We start from the raw sequence: 16,550 nt of genomic DNA on the forward strand, positions 1-16,550 counted from the left end.
TCTTATATAAATCTTAGAACAAGCAATCATACTAGTGCCATTATTACCCCCTATTTTACATTTGAGGAAATTGAGCAATCAGAGGTTAATGATCAGGAATAAATAACTAGTTAATTTGAATTTAGGTCTTTCTAACTCCAGGTCCAGCACTCTATCACTGTGTCAGCTAGCTGCCTCAATATAACCAGTATTTGAAAATATGACCTCCTCTTTACTTTAAAAATTGTTCATATTTTAAGACAATAGTCAAAGAATCAATTTAGGAATGAAGTCATAATATTAAAATTTTGCCATGTTACCTGGTATCCTGATTGAGGTTGTCTTTCTTTAATAAAATTCCCAAGAGGTTTAGTATGATTGAGAAATGCTTTTTTGTGGCTGTTGTTACAGTACTTATTACTGCTCCATCAAACAATGATGGGGATGAAGAGCTAAGACTACTGGATATAAAGTGATCATGCCTGGAAAACACAAAAGTTTGAATAAATAAAAAAATTTATCAAGTTAGTAACACCCAACCCAAACTAGCATAATTTTCAAAAATCTCTTTAAGTTCATTTTCTTTTTTTAAATTTATTTTTTATTCTCATTTTGTACAAATGTTTTTTTTACATTAATAAAATACTCTTGTTTACAAGTAAACAAAATACCCTCCCCCCCATGAATATAGATAGACTTGCTTGGGTGAAAAAAGTAAAGGGGAGAGAAAAAAAAATAAAATAAAATAAAAAGTAATAATTGTAGGTATGGCCAGGTGGCGCAATTCTTTAAGTTCATTTTCAAAGCAAAAATCTTACCTAGTACAATGTGAATATAAGGTATAGAGAACTGCATATTGAATAGCAGGGAAATGGACAGCTAGGTCACCATGCACAATCATTAGATTCTTACTCAGTAGTGCAAAGACTGTTGGAGATAACGCCCACATCTAAACAAGGACACACAAAAAAATGTTTCTTTAAGAATAAATCCTTAGAAACCATCTGAGGACAAATTAAAACATATTGATAATACTGAAAACAAATAAATACATTTATAGATTTAAACATGTAAATCAGAAACGCCAAGGAATTGAGGGATCTACTGTTTTATGTTATATGAATGTCACTATACTCTAACTTTAGTTGGTAAGGTATCAAGTGAAATTCATTCTTCTCTATTAACTTTTCTATCAGTATGTTATTTATTCATTTCTATGCCTCAGTTTTTTGTTTTGTTTTTGGTTTGTGTTTTCTTTTGGAAAGGCAATGGGGGTTAAGGGACTTGCCTAAGGTCACACAGTGAGGTAAGTCTTATGTGTTACGCTGTATCCTCCTGACTTCAGGACTAGTGCTCCATCCACTGTGCAACACAGCTGCCCCTTTGCCTTAGTTTTTTAAGGTATTCCACATGCAAAATTTCCTTATAATTTTTATGTCGTGATAGTTTCAATGGTTAAGAGTTTGAGAGAACAGAAAAAAGGTAGTCAATGCAGCTTTCAGTGCCACTGGAACCAGATTAAAAATAATTGGGAAATATTCAAATAATACAATAAAATATAGTTAACATTATATTTTAAACAAGTCAGTAAAAAGGCCTTGCAGGAATCTTAATATAAAGATTAATGGTGAGTCTAACACCACTAATATAACCTTAATAGTTCTGCTATAAAAAGAGGCAGCATTGAGGAAGGAAAACTAGCTTAGAAGTCAAAAGACCTAGGTTCAAATTCTAGCGCTGCTACTTACTACCTGCATGATCTTTAGGTAATAATTTAACTTCCCTGGGCCTCAATTTCTTCTTTAAAATGAGGAGAGTGAACCAGATAACCTTAAAATGATCCCCTCTAGCCCTGATCTATGTCCCTGTGAGGAGTAAACAGGGTAACCTGGGCATGAATTTAATAGAGAGAGGTTGAAGATAAGCATTTAAGTCCCAGTCCAGATCAGTTTCTCAAACAGAAACTCACTTAAATTAACCAAGTAAGATGTGTTTGCCATTAGAACAAAACATAAAAGAAACATAAAACTCAAGAGGATTTAAATCTCCTGATATTTTAAAATAATACATTGTTTAAGGGTAAAAATTAAAACTTTACAAAGAAGTCAAAGAAATAATACTTGGCAGTTCTTTGAAAAATTAACGAATTCATTAATTGCCATCAAGGAGAAGTTACATACAGGTGGCTGAAACCAGATCCAGGACTGGCTAATCAACTAGTGCTCTCTGCCACCCACTCCTCGTTTCTCTCTCCATTCCTATACTAATCAATTTAGGAGGAAACAATCCCTGAGGTATCTCACCAGCATCCCCAATGTTTATCTCCAATGACCAACTCTAACCTAGGGTTCATCCCCTCCCCTATTGCCTATTTAAAATTCTCATTCCATAGTATACAAACTCTTCAAACTAGATAGCTTCCTTACATTAATCCCATCTTTTAAATCTATACTGACATAGAATTCCCCTCTAAAGAATGCATCCTGGGGCTAAATATGAGAATGATTTCCCCCCAAATCTATAGGATCCTTTAAATTTTTATATTGAATAAAGTTTATATTGAATATTTATAAATGTTGAAAAGAATGCAAGCAAGTAATTGAATTAATATTTTTATACTTTGTTTTAAGGGAATTAAAAATATTTCCCACCTTTCATCCTTCTCTCACATTCTACAATACAATACTTCCTGGAGGAGATGGAAAATTGTTTCAGATCTCCCCATTACTCCCTTCACTTAGCAACCTTTTCTCCTTTTGTGTCTGCTCAATCAAAATTTTCCACCCAATTCAAATTATGTTGGCTATAGAATACCAGAACCCAAGCCAGTTTCTCACCTTTCTCAAAAAGTATAGCAACTGGCTCATTAATGTCCTCTCCTCCCAAACTCTTGCCTCATACTAGAGGACTCTGCCCACAAAGATGCTTCCTCAAATGCCCCAACTTTCCAATTTCTCAACCTTTTAAAAACTCACTACACACTGCTTCATCCCACTTGACCATACACTAGATCTCATTACCTACAAATGTCCCACTTCCCTATTTAGAAACTGCTCTTATCTAACCTTAGTTTCCTATCATCCCTCTTTACCTAAACAACTTTCTCCCCAAAAAAATCAGTACTTTCACAAGTTTCCCTTTCCTCCCTCCAATTTCAAGCCAATAGTTAGCCATTTCAATCTATACTGTTTTCTGTTCTTCAGCACTCATCCCTTGTTCTCTCATTAATCTCTTTAAAAAGATGAACTCTGGATTATTCCTTCCATCTTCTCCTCTTCACATGCTGATGAAAAGAAATGGAGGAAATCTCACAACCTGAGTGACCAATTTATAATACTTAATTTCAAATGGGCTCTTATTGGAGCAAAGCAGTCTGTCGATCCCACTTTTATCGATATTATCTCATTCCCCACAGAAACTACTCTAAAATTTCTCATCTCAAGGAAAAAGAGTAAAAACATCACTTGTACAAAAATATTCATGGCAGCCCTGTTTGTGGTGGCAAAGAATTGGAAAGCAAGTAAATGTCCTTCAATTGAGGAATGGCTTAGCAAACTGTGGTATATGCATGTCATAGAACACTACTGTTCTATTAGAAACCAGGAGGGATGGGATTTCAGGGAAACCTGGAGGGATTTGCATGAACTGATGCTGAGTGAGATGAGCAGAACCAGAAAAACACTGTACACCCTAATAGCAACATGGGGGTGATGTTCAACCTTGAAGGACTTGCTCATTCCATCAGTGCAACCATCAGGGGCAATTTTGGGCTGTCTGCAAAGAAGAGTGCCATCTGTATCCAGACAAGAAGCTGTGGAGTTTGAACAAAGTTCAAGGACTATTCCCTTTAATTTAGGAAAAAAAGATATCTTATTGTCTGATCTTGTTAACCTCTTAGACTTCTTGTCTCTTCCTTAAGGATATGATTTCTCTCTCATCACACTCAATTTGAATCAATGTACAACATGGAAACAAAGTAAAGATAGTTTTCTGTGGGGGGGTAGGAAGTAAGATTGGGGGGAAAACTGTAAAACTCAAATAAAATTTTCTCATCTCTTCAAGCTTTCCACACCTTCCATTATCAAGCTGAGGAAGTCCCAAGGTTCTTTATTACCAAAAAAACTGAAGCCATTCAAACTGAATTCCCTTCATTCCATTCAAAACAAAAACCCTAGATACTTATCTCCCACTCCTTTTTTCCTCAGTCATAACCCTTATCCTTGCAAAGGATTCTTGATCCTGTCCTTGATCCCATCTCTTCATGTCTTCTAAACAGAAGACTGAACCATCAGTGTTCCTTCTTGCGCCACCACCCCTATTATGTAATGCACCTATTCTTTTGCTACCTAAATAAGGATTCAAGTCTCCCCCATGCTTAAAAAACTCTTTGCTAGACCCTACCATCCCCTCAAGTTAAAGGCCTTGATCACTCAATTTAAAGTCTTTCATCACTCTACTCTTCCTAAGACAAATGCCTTGAAAAACTTGTCTATACTTATGACCCCACATCCTTTCCTCTCACTAATTTTGGCAATCCTTTGGAATCTAACTTTCAACAACATCACTCAACAAAATTATGTGCTCCAGAGCTGCCAGTGCTCTCTCAATTGTCAAATATTAATGGTGTTTGTCCAGTCATTAATTCTTCTTCCCCCACTTGCTGGCCACCCTCTTCACCCTGGATGCTCTCTCTTTTCTGGGTTTTCATACCACCTCTCTTCTGACACCTTTCAGATCATGTCCAACTAACTGGAAGGTCTTTACTTCCTAAGTTTTTTTCTCTTCTCTCCTCCCCCTACCCTTTCTCCAGGTCTCACAAATATATGTATCTAACCCCATACCACCAGTTGTTTTTTTTATCATCAGTCATTTCGAACTAGGTGTTAATGGAAACATCTCAAATTCAGCATGTCCAAAACTGAACTCATCCAGATTCCCCATTCAATCTCCTCACCCAAGCTCCTCTCTTCCAAATTTTGTGCTTCTGTGGATGACACTGCCATCCTTTTCATCTCCCAGGTTGATAATCCCAGCTTTATCATTGACTCTTCCTTCTTCCCTACCTGTCACATCCAATCTTGTCTTTTTTACCTCTACAGCATCTCTTGCATTAATTCCTTTCTCTCAAACAGCCATGGCTCTTATCAAACCTCACCTAAATAACCGTAACAGCTTCTTAGTAATTATCCCTGCCTCATATCTTTCCCCAGAACTGCCAATGTGATTTTTCTGAAGTACAACTCAAACCACTTGTCTCTCCTACTCAATCAACTGCAATGACTTCCTGCTGCCCCTAGTAGATATTAAATTCTTCTACTTTTCTTTTTAAAAAAAGTTAAGAATGATTTTTAAAGCATAGATAAACTATGCATGATTACAAAGGAAACCAAGCCTATCAATATCAATATATATATATATATATATATTAAACAAAAATTTTAAGTTTACACCCCTCAAATTAAGAACTTCTCTGCTATACAAAGCCTTTCCTGATCACCTCCACAACTTTTATTCTGTATAAACACACACACACACACACACACACACACACACACACACCCCTCCCCTGTCACAATATGAATTTCCTGTATCCCAAAAACTACCAAGAGTGCCTGAGACATCATAAAATGGACTGACCAATAAAGGTCCAGCTCATACCTATTTTTCCTCCAGAGTTTTTCATAATGACAGATTTTCTGGATAGTAACTTTTACATTTTAACTCAGGGATTATAAGAGGCTATCACATACTAAAGTCTATCATATATAACTTGATTGTCACTGGGGACTCCTACGATATTGACTCTTTATAAAGAGCAAGTAAATTATTTCATGATTTAGTCAGCATCACAAAGAGAAAAGGGATGGTATTTTAATTTCAAGGCACTGTATAATTGTTTTCTTTTTTTGATTTGTTTTTGCAAGGCAATGGGATTCAGTGACTTGTCCAAGGTCACACAGTTGAATAAGTACTAGGTGTCTGAGGACAAATTTGAACTCAGGACCTCTGACTCCAGGGTTGGTGCTCTACCTGCTGTACCACCTAGCTTCCCCTGCATAATTTCTTAAAGGTAATCTAGTCTTTTTTCTTCTTATTCAACTCTGCATCCAGGTCAGATCGCTGTCCAGTAACTATTTCTATCCAATATAATGTCCTGAGATGGACTAATTCAATGGACACTTCATTCAACTGAACAAATTTCCCTGTCCTTTCTTGACATTATCTGAAGATTATTGATTATTTTGTTAAAGGAGCACTCTTCAATCAAGTTTCTTCTGTATGAGCAATAAAAGTGGAACCTTCTATTCTTTACACCTTCCACAAACTTCGTGATTGTGATCATGTTATACTTCAAAACATTATTTATGAAACTGGGCCTGCTGCCTTCTCCTAGCTTTACTACTCTACATACATATAGATTGTAAGTATTAAATTTATAATGACAAATATTGTTGATATTTGAGTCCTTAATATAATCTTGATAGCCATTTTCAGTACTCAAACAGGCTCTTTGCAATTGTAAATTATCTTTATCACTTTGAGTTACATAATTAACATTTGAACACACTCAAAATTTTGTTACATGAAAGGTACAGATTTTTCACATGTATTCTTGGTCTGAAAATGCTAATTTTCATTTTAGTCCCATTTTTTACTTTCTCATATACAAGGATTAGAGACTGAAACATTAGGGTCTAATGTAATGGTACTTTGATGATAGACTGGAATCAACTGCTTGACTCTTTTGCCTTCTCCCTGAGTAGCAGTTTGATTTTGGTAAAACTTCCATAGGAAATCATGATAGCCCCAGACAATGTTTGTTTCTTTTTCCATGTCCAAGTTTTTAAGATTAATAATTTGTTTGATAGTTCAGGTGAGATATTGTATTGTTGCACTGAATAATCTCATATTTCTTCTAAACCGGTATTGGTACAAGGGTCAAAATGAACAAATTTATAGTCTTGAGTGCATATAAATAATCCTATGTAATAACAAGGTCCTTTATCATTAATATAAGTGAATTTCATATTTTGTACTGGTGTGTTCATTATTTTCCTCGTCTAGTACCTTCAAGAATAACTTCCATGAATGAAGTACTGAAAATATAGCCTTTTTCCTTATCTTAAACCTTATTCAACTTTCACCTACAGAGAAGAAAATAAACATTTATATAGTACCCACTAGGTCTCAGTTAACATTTACTTAAGTAAAACTTGTAACACTTCAAAATTTTTGTGTTACCCTATCTTATTTTCACAACCATCCTGAGAAGTAAGTGCTGTCATTCTCAGTTGAGGAAATTTAAGTGAATTGCCCACATTTAAATAGCTAGTAAATATTTTAACTCGGGTCTTCCTAATTCCAGGTCCAGCACCTGTTGTGCTAGTGTGCCATCTAACTACCACTAAAACACTCTCAAGGATACACAGGTATATAATCAATTATCAATAAATATGAATTAAGTGACTACTCTGTGCTAGATACCTTGCTAAACACCGAGAATACAAAAAGAGGCAAAAGACAAATCTATACACTCAAGGAGGTTACAATGAGTGGCAAAATAGGTTCAGAACCCAAGTTTTCAGATTTCAAATCCAGGTCTTCCTCCATTAAACCATGAAGACTAGTGTAAAGACATACCACTGACTTTAATTGCAGGATCTTACTGAGCTAGTAGAAGAAAATCTTTTTGCCTTTTAATTTTCTGCAATTGACATTGGTATTGAAGTTATTTTCACAAACCTCCATTTAATATTTGTACTCTAAATCTTGAGAATTTTGGTCAGTGACAATCAAATTTATATACTAATGCAATTTTGTAATTGTATTGTAATTATTCTCACCATAAATTAAACAAGAATGCAAATTAAGGAATAGATTGGTTTCACCATGGTTGGTTTCACCATGAAACCAAAGGCAACAAAAAATAATTTCATGGAATTCTGAGACATCTCATTTTGCAAATGTTTGTTATAAGCATAGGCAAAAAGGTCTACCATAAACTATCAAAATCTAATAAGTTCAAGTTTTCCTACCAAGGAAAGAATAAACACCTGACCACTTAAGGAAGAAAAGGAAAGTGTTAAAAAAACAAAAAAGACTTCAATACTTGCACTATTCTAAAGCTTAAAAAACAATTAAAAAACATATTTAAGTATTTAGTAATTTGAGATAAATCAACTTTCTGGATAACTGATATCTTTGAAAGACATTCATCTAAAACACATGCATAATATTTAAAAAAGTATATCTAGAAAAGCTGAAAGACTGAAAAACCATTTTCAATTGTTGTAGTCCTATCTGACTCGCCATAACCCCATTTGGGTTTTTCTTGGCAAAGATCCTGGGGTAATTCCTTCTACAGCCCACTTTATAAATGGGATAATTGAAGCCAACAGCATTAAGTGCCCAGGGATCACACAAGTAGTAAGTGTCTGAGGCCAGATTGAACTCAGGAAAAGAAGTATTCCTAACTTCAGGTCTAGAGCAATCTACCGCACCACCTAGCTACCCCCAAATTTGTTGCTTTTCAGTCATGTCTGATTCTTTTTGATCCCTTGACCAACACATGCCCATATAGTTCATGTGGTTTTCTTGGCAAAGATATTGAAGTGGTTTGCTATTTCCTTCTCCAGTGTATTAAGAGAGCAGAGGTTAAATAACTTTCCCAGGGTCACACAGATATTAAATGTCTGAGGGTCAAATTTGAGCCTGGGTCTTCTTAATCTCAGGCCCATTGTTGTATTCATGAAGTCACCTACTTAACTCAGTCATTTTTTAAAGAAAAGATTAAACTTAAATACACCTATAATATTCAAAATAATGCCAACTGTTAAGTTACCCTATTTTATGCACAACCATTTAATAGTCATTAAAAATGTATTCTAATAAAAGTGAGATGGAAGAACTACTCAGCAACAATTAGAAAATATATTTATGTCAATCTGACGCTTTGAAAGGTCGCCCCTGAATAGTAATGAAGGGACTTTAATCATCCACGGTTAGTTAATAATTTAGATATAAGTAAAAAGGACAGTCAAAAAAAGTATTAAAAACTTACCCCAATCAATGAGTTTTTGGCATTCCCAATTGTGGTTAATGCACTGAGGTCAAATATAACTACAAATTTTGCATTGTCAACATTGAATACATGGTTCTTAAAAGCATCATGTTGGATTTCAGAACAGGCTTCAGGAAGTTGCAGGTTATGCAGGAGATTGTTCAGTGCACAGGTCATTTCTCCCAAAATTAACCTGTAGGCAGTCTCCAAAACAGGAATATTCTTCAGGCTGAGTACAGCTTGATATACAGCATGAGCTACAGCAACAACCTTGAAAATTTAAGAAAATATCTCAAAAAAAGGGTAATTTTTCTATTTCAGCTCATTTCTGACATATTTCCAAGCTCCAAATGTTCAGCATGTGCTTTGAAAGCTGTCAAGGATCACACAAATGTAAGGTATTAAGTAATTAAAGAAATTACAATTAATTTTCTAAAAACACTATAAAAAAAGCTAATTCCTAAAGAAAAATGTTTGAAAGGAGCATTTCCTATGTTTAATTTCATAGGATTGTTTTTTGGTTTGTTATTTGGGTATATGAAGAAGGTAGAAAGGGTATAATTAAAGAATATTATAAAACGGAAAACTAATTTTTTAGGGGTTTTTTTTTTGCAAGGCAAATGGGGTTAAGTGGCTTGCCCAAGGCTACACAGCTAAGTAATTATTAAGTGTCTGAGACCGGATTTGAACCCAGGTACTCCTGACTCCAAGGCTGGTGCTTTATCTACTACGCCACCTAGCTGCCCCTGAAAACTAATTTTTTACAAAAAATTTCTAATCACAAATTTCATTTTATAACAAATCTCAAATACATGTATAGAGTGCTCAAAAGTTTAAACAAAAAAAAGTTTAAATAAGTGGGTTAATCTTTGAGATGATAATGAAAAAAATGGACATTTAAAAATTTAAATTAAATTTAAAATGTTTTGCCCGTTACAATTAGGTTATCTTCAACCTATACCAATATGGTATAATAGTAGTCAACAAATATTTATTCAAAGAATTCACTTCAATCCTAAAATTAAGAGAACAAGTATTCACCAGATCTTTTAGATATTTATATCCTCTATTGTATAAAGTAAAAATGTTTCCACATTCCCCCTTTCCCTCAAAAATCAGCTTTGTATATACTTTTAACTCACCTCTTTTTCTTTATGATAACGCAGAAGTAATAGTTTGGATGCTGGTATAAATAGTTTTTCTACGAATGATGATGGTAATTTTGTATTTATCTGTTCAACGATCTAAAAGCATAAGATAACAATATTTGTCTCATTTTTAAATCACAAAACTCTGTATGCCTTTTAATCAAAAATATTATTAAATAAGAGTACCCTACTGAACTTTGCAAACTTATTAAAGTTTATCTGTTCACAGAAGAAAATTTAAAATGTTACACAAAAGCTCAAGAAGAAAAGAAGCAAAACATAATGGGGAGTAGGGAGAGTCCCAAAAATGAGACTGTGTACAATACCTGGCTTGGAAATTAATTTGTATGGAAAGCTATACTACTATAAACAGCTTAAAAATATTAAAGAACATCTAGCAATAAAATGGAAGGAAAATATCGTACTGGGAAAAGCGTATTATGCTTAATTAAATGGAAAAAATCCCTTAATATAAAAACTGACTGAAGGTAAATTTTTAGATAATACCCTTTGAGAATTTCCAACATATTTTAAATTCAAAGGCCTGAATGAATCATAAATCAGTAAATTAAAAGACAATAAAAACTAGAATGAAGTACTTACCAATGTGAGCAAATTCAAGACTGAGATGATATAATCTGTACCACAAGTCTGGCAATTCTCCAACTGATCTAATCCATATGTGATAACCATATCACAATGTATAGTCATGCTAGGGTCTAGACTACCAAGTAAAACGCCAACACACTCATTGGCAGCTGTCAAAACTGCTTCAGAAAAAAATACTTGGTTTGCTGCTGTAACACATCTCATTACTCTGTAAAGTACCTGCAAATGAGTAGAAATAACATTTTTATAAAACTTATCTTTTCTTGTCAACATGTTAAGATGATAGCATCAAAGACCTAGAGTGGAAAGGACCTCCAACCCACTCATCTTACAGTCAGGAAAACTGATGCCCAGGGACTGAACTGCCAAAGTGATTTGTCAAAGTGTCAGATGCCAAGATAATGTCAGATTCAGGATTTGAATTCAAATGCTCTAACCCTAAAGTCAATATTCTTTCCATAGCACGTGTCTGAATTTATTTACAAAACTTAAAATAACAGTATTTTACTTTCTTAAAAAATGTTACTCATCATTGAATGTCTTTTAGGGAAAGTCCTTGCATTCTTGGGGTAGACATCCCATAACTCACAGGTGGATTTAAGGTTCCATCAGTTACCCTCAATTTGGTTTAGCTTGTTTGCTGAGATGATCTTATGGGGGGCTGGGTAGAGTGGCTGCTGTACATGCCAGTTTCTTGGAGCTTTTAAATACTAATCAGAGCACTAGCAAAGATGACAGCAATGACATGGGGAATGTAAAACATAGAGGTTTGGTTTATATATGAATGTGTTCATCCTATTTATCTGAATAAGAACATTTAACTAACTCGTTATTGTATTAAATAAGAATTAGCTAGCATCATAGAAAACTATCATCAAATAGAAAGTAATTTGATATAGGTTATACATATGTAACTAGATACTGCTATCAATGAAAGGAGAGAAGGAAGGAGGAAGAAAAATATGGAACTCAATCTTACAAAAAGATCGAATGCTGAAAACTATCTTTGCATGTAGTTGGAAAAATAATGAATAAATGGACTCTAATTTGTATACTTAAGTTCTTCTTTTTACACTTTTTATGTCTCCTTTGTTGTAAGCATACCTACTTTTTAAAGCAATCCTTTCTTCCTTTCCAATTTGTTACTAATTTTACTATAAAATTTTAAAAATTGCAAAACTAAAAGTTTTTAGGGTTTGAAGAGTTGTGACATTCTCTATTTTCATAATGATATATAAAGAGTACTTTAAAAAACTTACATCTGTTACATATGCTTCAGTAATTGGAGGACCTCTGATTGGGCTGAAGCGCTCTCCAATACTTCTTACCACAGTACTAAATACTCGAAGAAGTGCTGCTAATTTTGGTAATGATACTGATGGAGGAGGAATATCTTCATCTACTGACTCCCCAGAGGCTACATGGCTAAGGTCCTAGATAAGATACAGAACATTCATTTATGAAGACATGTAAGTAAAAACTTTCATTAAGAAAAGAAAAAAGATTTTTAAAAATTACAGCATCAAAAGTAAACATTTGGTTGAGCCAACTACAAAAAAATTGGAATTCAAAAAAGTTTTTTTCACATTAATATTAATTAAATCAAGTTGATAAAAGGAAATAATCTCTACTATAGTAGTAAATCAGTAGAAAAATTCCTGTTTTTTTGGAGTGAACAAGAATCTTTCTTTGAATCCAATTTCTACTACTTAGTCACTTGGCAACTTTGACCAATTAATTTCATCTCTCTATGGTCAGTTACCTCATCTATAAAGTGTTAAGACAAAAAGTTACATAAAGATCTCTTAGAATTCAAAGTTTCTTATTTACTTATCCAACAAATACTTTTGCTGTTACTTTCTGGATAGAATTTTGTTAAATAAATCCCAATCCTAAAGAAATCTAAAAACTATATGGAGTAAAGAGAACAAACAAAAATTAAGCAACACATTAAATTACAAAATAAAACAAGAAATTTTTTATCACACCACCTTTATTAGGGTAAGTGATAGGGAAAATAGATGCTATAAATTTAAAGCAGAATATTTTTCTCTGGAATAAAATAATCTGAAAAGGCAATTTAGATATAGATCTTTTTTTGTTTTGTTTTTTTAGATTTTTTTTGCAAGGCAAACGGGGTTAAGTGGCTTGCCCAAGACCACACAGCTAGGTAATTATTAAGTGTCTGAGACCGGATTTGAACCCACGTACTCCTGACTCCAAGGCCGGTGCTTTCTCCACTCCACCTAGCCACCCCTAGATACAGATCTTAAAGAAAATTTAAGGTTTTTTAAATCTAAGGAAAAAATTCCAGATATGAGAAATGTCTTGAATAAAGGTTCTAAGAAATTTGGAACTATGCCCAAAAGGCAACAAAAATATGCATATCCTTTGATCCAGCAATACCTCTACTAGGTCTATACCCTGAAGAGATGATGAAAAAGAGTAAAAACATCACATGGACAAAACTATACAAGGCAGCCCTGTTTGTGGTGGCAAAGAATTGGAAATCAAGTAAATAATCCTTCAATTGGGAAACAGCTTAGCAAACTGTGGTATATGTATGCCATGGAGCACTATTGTTCTATTAGAAACCAGGAGGGATGGGAATTCAGGGAAGCCTGGAGGGATTTGCATGAATTGATGCTGAGTGAGATGAGCAGAACCAGAAAAACACTGTACACCCTAACAGCAACATGGGGGTGATGATCAACCTTGATGGACTTGCTCATTCCATCAGTGCAACAATCAGGGACAATTTGGGGCTGTCTGCAATGGAGAATATCATCTGTATCCAGAGAAAGAACTGTGGAGTTTGAACAAAGACAAAGAACTGTTACCTTTAATTTAGGAAAAAAAAATACATATCTTATTATCTGATCTTGCTATCTCTTATGCTTTATGTTTCTTCCTTAAGGATATGATTTCTCTCTCATCACATTCAATTTGGATCAATGTATACCATGGAAACAATGTAAAGACTGGCAAATTACCTTCTGTTGGGGGTGGGGGGGAGGGAGTAAGATTAGGAGAAAAATTGTAAAACTCAAATAAAATCTTTTAAAAAATAAAGATTCTAAGATAAAAATGTCCAAGAGTTTTATTTTACAGAACTACAAATAGATCAACCTGTTACAAGTCAAAATTTATGCTGAGATTGAATTGGGGGGGGGGGCTAATTGTGGTAATTTATGGGGCAGCTAGGTGTCACAGTGGATAGAGTACCGGTCCTGGAGTCAGGGCCAATGAATTCAAATCCAACCTCAGACACTAATTACCTAACTGTGTGATTTTGGGCAAGTCACTTAACCCCACTGCCTTGCAAAAAATCAAAAACCAACATCCTCCAAAATAAATGCAAATATAAAGAAGTTGTTAAATACTAGGTCGTCTAAAAACAGAGCACACTAACAGTTGTGGAAGGAGAAGGAAGAAAGGTTTCAGGCAAATAATGCTTGAGTTGTGTCAAAGAGGTTTTTATAGGGTAGAGTTAAAAAAAAGATTTCATTCTAAGAATGGGAAGGGGATCTATGTATAAAAAGATTAAAAAAGATAATGAGTCCAGGTTTTTCAATACTTTAAAAGTTAAGGACAGCTAGGTGGTGCAGTGGATAAAGCCTGGAGTCAGAAGTACCTGAGTTCAAATTCAGCCTCAGACACTTAATAATTACCTTGTGTGGCCTTGGGCAAGCCACTTAACCCCATTTGCCTTGTTAAAAAGTTAAGTAGAAGAATTTAATTTATACTATGGGTAATACAAATGTATTGGAGTTGACAATGTAGGAGATGACACATGGTTTGATCTATACTTCAGGAAAATCATTTGCAGTTGTGGAGAAAAGACATGAGGCAGGGAGAAATACTAAGAAGCTGTTGTGATCATCTAAGTTCATGAGAGTCTCACCTAAAATGGTTGTTTGAGTGAGAGAAAGGTATTGATACAAGAGATATTATGGGGATAGAAAAGACAAGATTGGGTGCTATAGGTAAGGGAGAGGGAAGAGTCAATGATAAAGCTGCGGTTACCAACCTAGGAGATGAAAAGGATGGTGGTGTCTTCAACAGAAACAGGAAAATTAGAGAGGAGTGGGGATGGGTAGCTGGAAAATGAGTTCATTTTTGAATACACTGAATTTGAGATGTTTCCATAATACTCAGTTTGAAAACACTGATGATAACCAACTGGTGATGTGGGGCTAGATAAATATATATCTGTGAGTCATCTGATTAGAAGCGACAGATAGGGGCAGCTAGGTGGCATAGTGGATAAAGCACCAGCCTTGGAGTCAGGAGTACCTGGGTTCAAATCCAGTCTCAGACACTTAATAATTACCTAGCTTTGTGGCCTTGGGCAAGCCACTTAACCCCATTTGCCTTGCAAAAACCTTAAAAAAAAAAAAAGTGACAGATAAATCCAAGGGAGATGCTGGGTTTATCAAAGGAAAGAGTATAAGGGGAAGAGAGAAGAAGAAAAAAAGCCTAGCAAACAACACTGGTGTCCACCTACAGTTGGATGGGCATAATACAAATAATGAGCCAGAATGAAAACCCAAAGAGAAGGGAGCATTCTTTCTGCAAGTGGGGAAAAAAAATTAATGACTGGAAAAAGATTATTAAGATATGGCAACAGAGATCACTGGAAGCTCTGGAGAGCTTAATTCTGTTGAGTGACGTTGTTGAAGGTCAGATTGTGAAGGACTGTCAAAATTAGTGAGAAGGAAGGATGTGGAGGCAGGCAGGAAATATAGGTAGCTTTTTCCAGGAGTTTGACTTGAGCAAAGAATGAGGATTGAGAAGATAATGAGGTGGGCACTGGATAGAACACCAACCCTGGAGTCAGGAGGACCTGACTTCAGACCCTTAATAATTACCTAGCTGTGTGAACTTGGGTAAATCAGTTGCAGAGAGAGAGAGAGAGAGAGAGAGAAGGTAATAAGTCTTAGAATAGATATACTATCATTAGGAAAAGAAAAGTAAAGGACAAATTTTTGAGATACTTCATTAGTTGTGCTAACTGACTGGTCACTGGGGGTGAGGGTAATGTTTAAAAAAAAAGACAGGTTTGGAATTTGAGTTTATGAAAAAAATATTACTCCTGACCAAGAAGAGGTTACTTGTATCAGGAGATGAAAAGGGGAGAATAATGATGTGACAAGAAATAAGTTAATAAATTTGGTTTGAGGGAAAAATACCCAAATGAAAATACAGAGGAAGCAGGCAAATGACTATAGCTCAAAAGAAAATCCCAAATTAGAGGAATAGATTTTTAACATCTTCAAATTGTCATAGCTAAAACAATAAAATCAGAAGAGTTTCTAAAAGGAAAAGTGTAGATATAAAAGAAGACCATCAAGGACTGAGCTTTGGGCACTGTCCAAAATGATCAATTAAAGGCAGAGTGTTACAGGAAGCAATTGCTTCGTAAGGGTTTGATTCTGAATATGTGGAACCAAAGCAGCATGTTATTCTCTAAGTTAAGGAATTCTGAAGGTACACCAAAGGCTAACTCGAATTCTTAAAGTTTATGTTATCTTTACCTTTAGAAACTACTGATGTTACAAAAGAACCAAGTATAAAACCATAGAATTAATGAAAATAAGGAAAATTTAGGATAAAAAGTTAGATTACATACCATCCTGAGTTCATTTGGACTGAAAAGCCCCCCCCTCAAAATTTCTGCATACAATTTCTGGTCTTTCAATCTGACAGCAGAAATCACCAATTGACTGGGGGGGAAATGTTATCAAGTATAG

At 34.7% G+C, this 16,550-nt stretch overlaps 1 protein-coding gene across 3 annotated transcripts in view; it reads right to left on the minus strand.

Moving 5' to 3' along the window:
* Positions 1-16,550, minus strand: part of SMG1 (SMG1 nonsense mediated mRNA decay associated PI3K related kinase) — a 121,759-nt gene that overhangs the window by 57,941 nt on the left and 47,268 nt on the right. For all 3 annotated transcript variants that reach the window (XM_074200742.1, XM_074200741.1, XM_074200743.1), the window contains 6 exons: positions 12,057-12,230; positions 10,792-11,016; positions 10,183-10,284; positions 9,041-9,310; positions 798-928; positions 300-461 (listed from right to left, as the gene is read on the minus strand). In XM_074200742.1, the coding sequence (XP_074056843.1) occupies positions 300-461; positions 798-928; positions 9,041-9,310; positions 10,183-10,284; positions 10,792-11,016; positions 12,057-12,230 (1,064 nt within the window). The remainder of the gene's footprint in view (positions 1-299; positions 462-797; positions 929-9,040; positions 9,311-10,182; positions 10,285-10,791; positions 11,017-12,056; positions 12,231-16,550) is intronic.

The sequence above is a fragment of the Macrotis lagotis genome, chromosome X (genome assembly GCF_037893015.1).
Source record: "Macrotis lagotis isolate mMagLag1 chromosome X, bilby.v1.9.chrom.fasta, whole genome shotgun sequence".
NCBI lineage: Eukaryota > Metazoa > Chordata > Mammalia > Peramelemorphia > Peramelidae > Macrotis > Macrotis lagotis.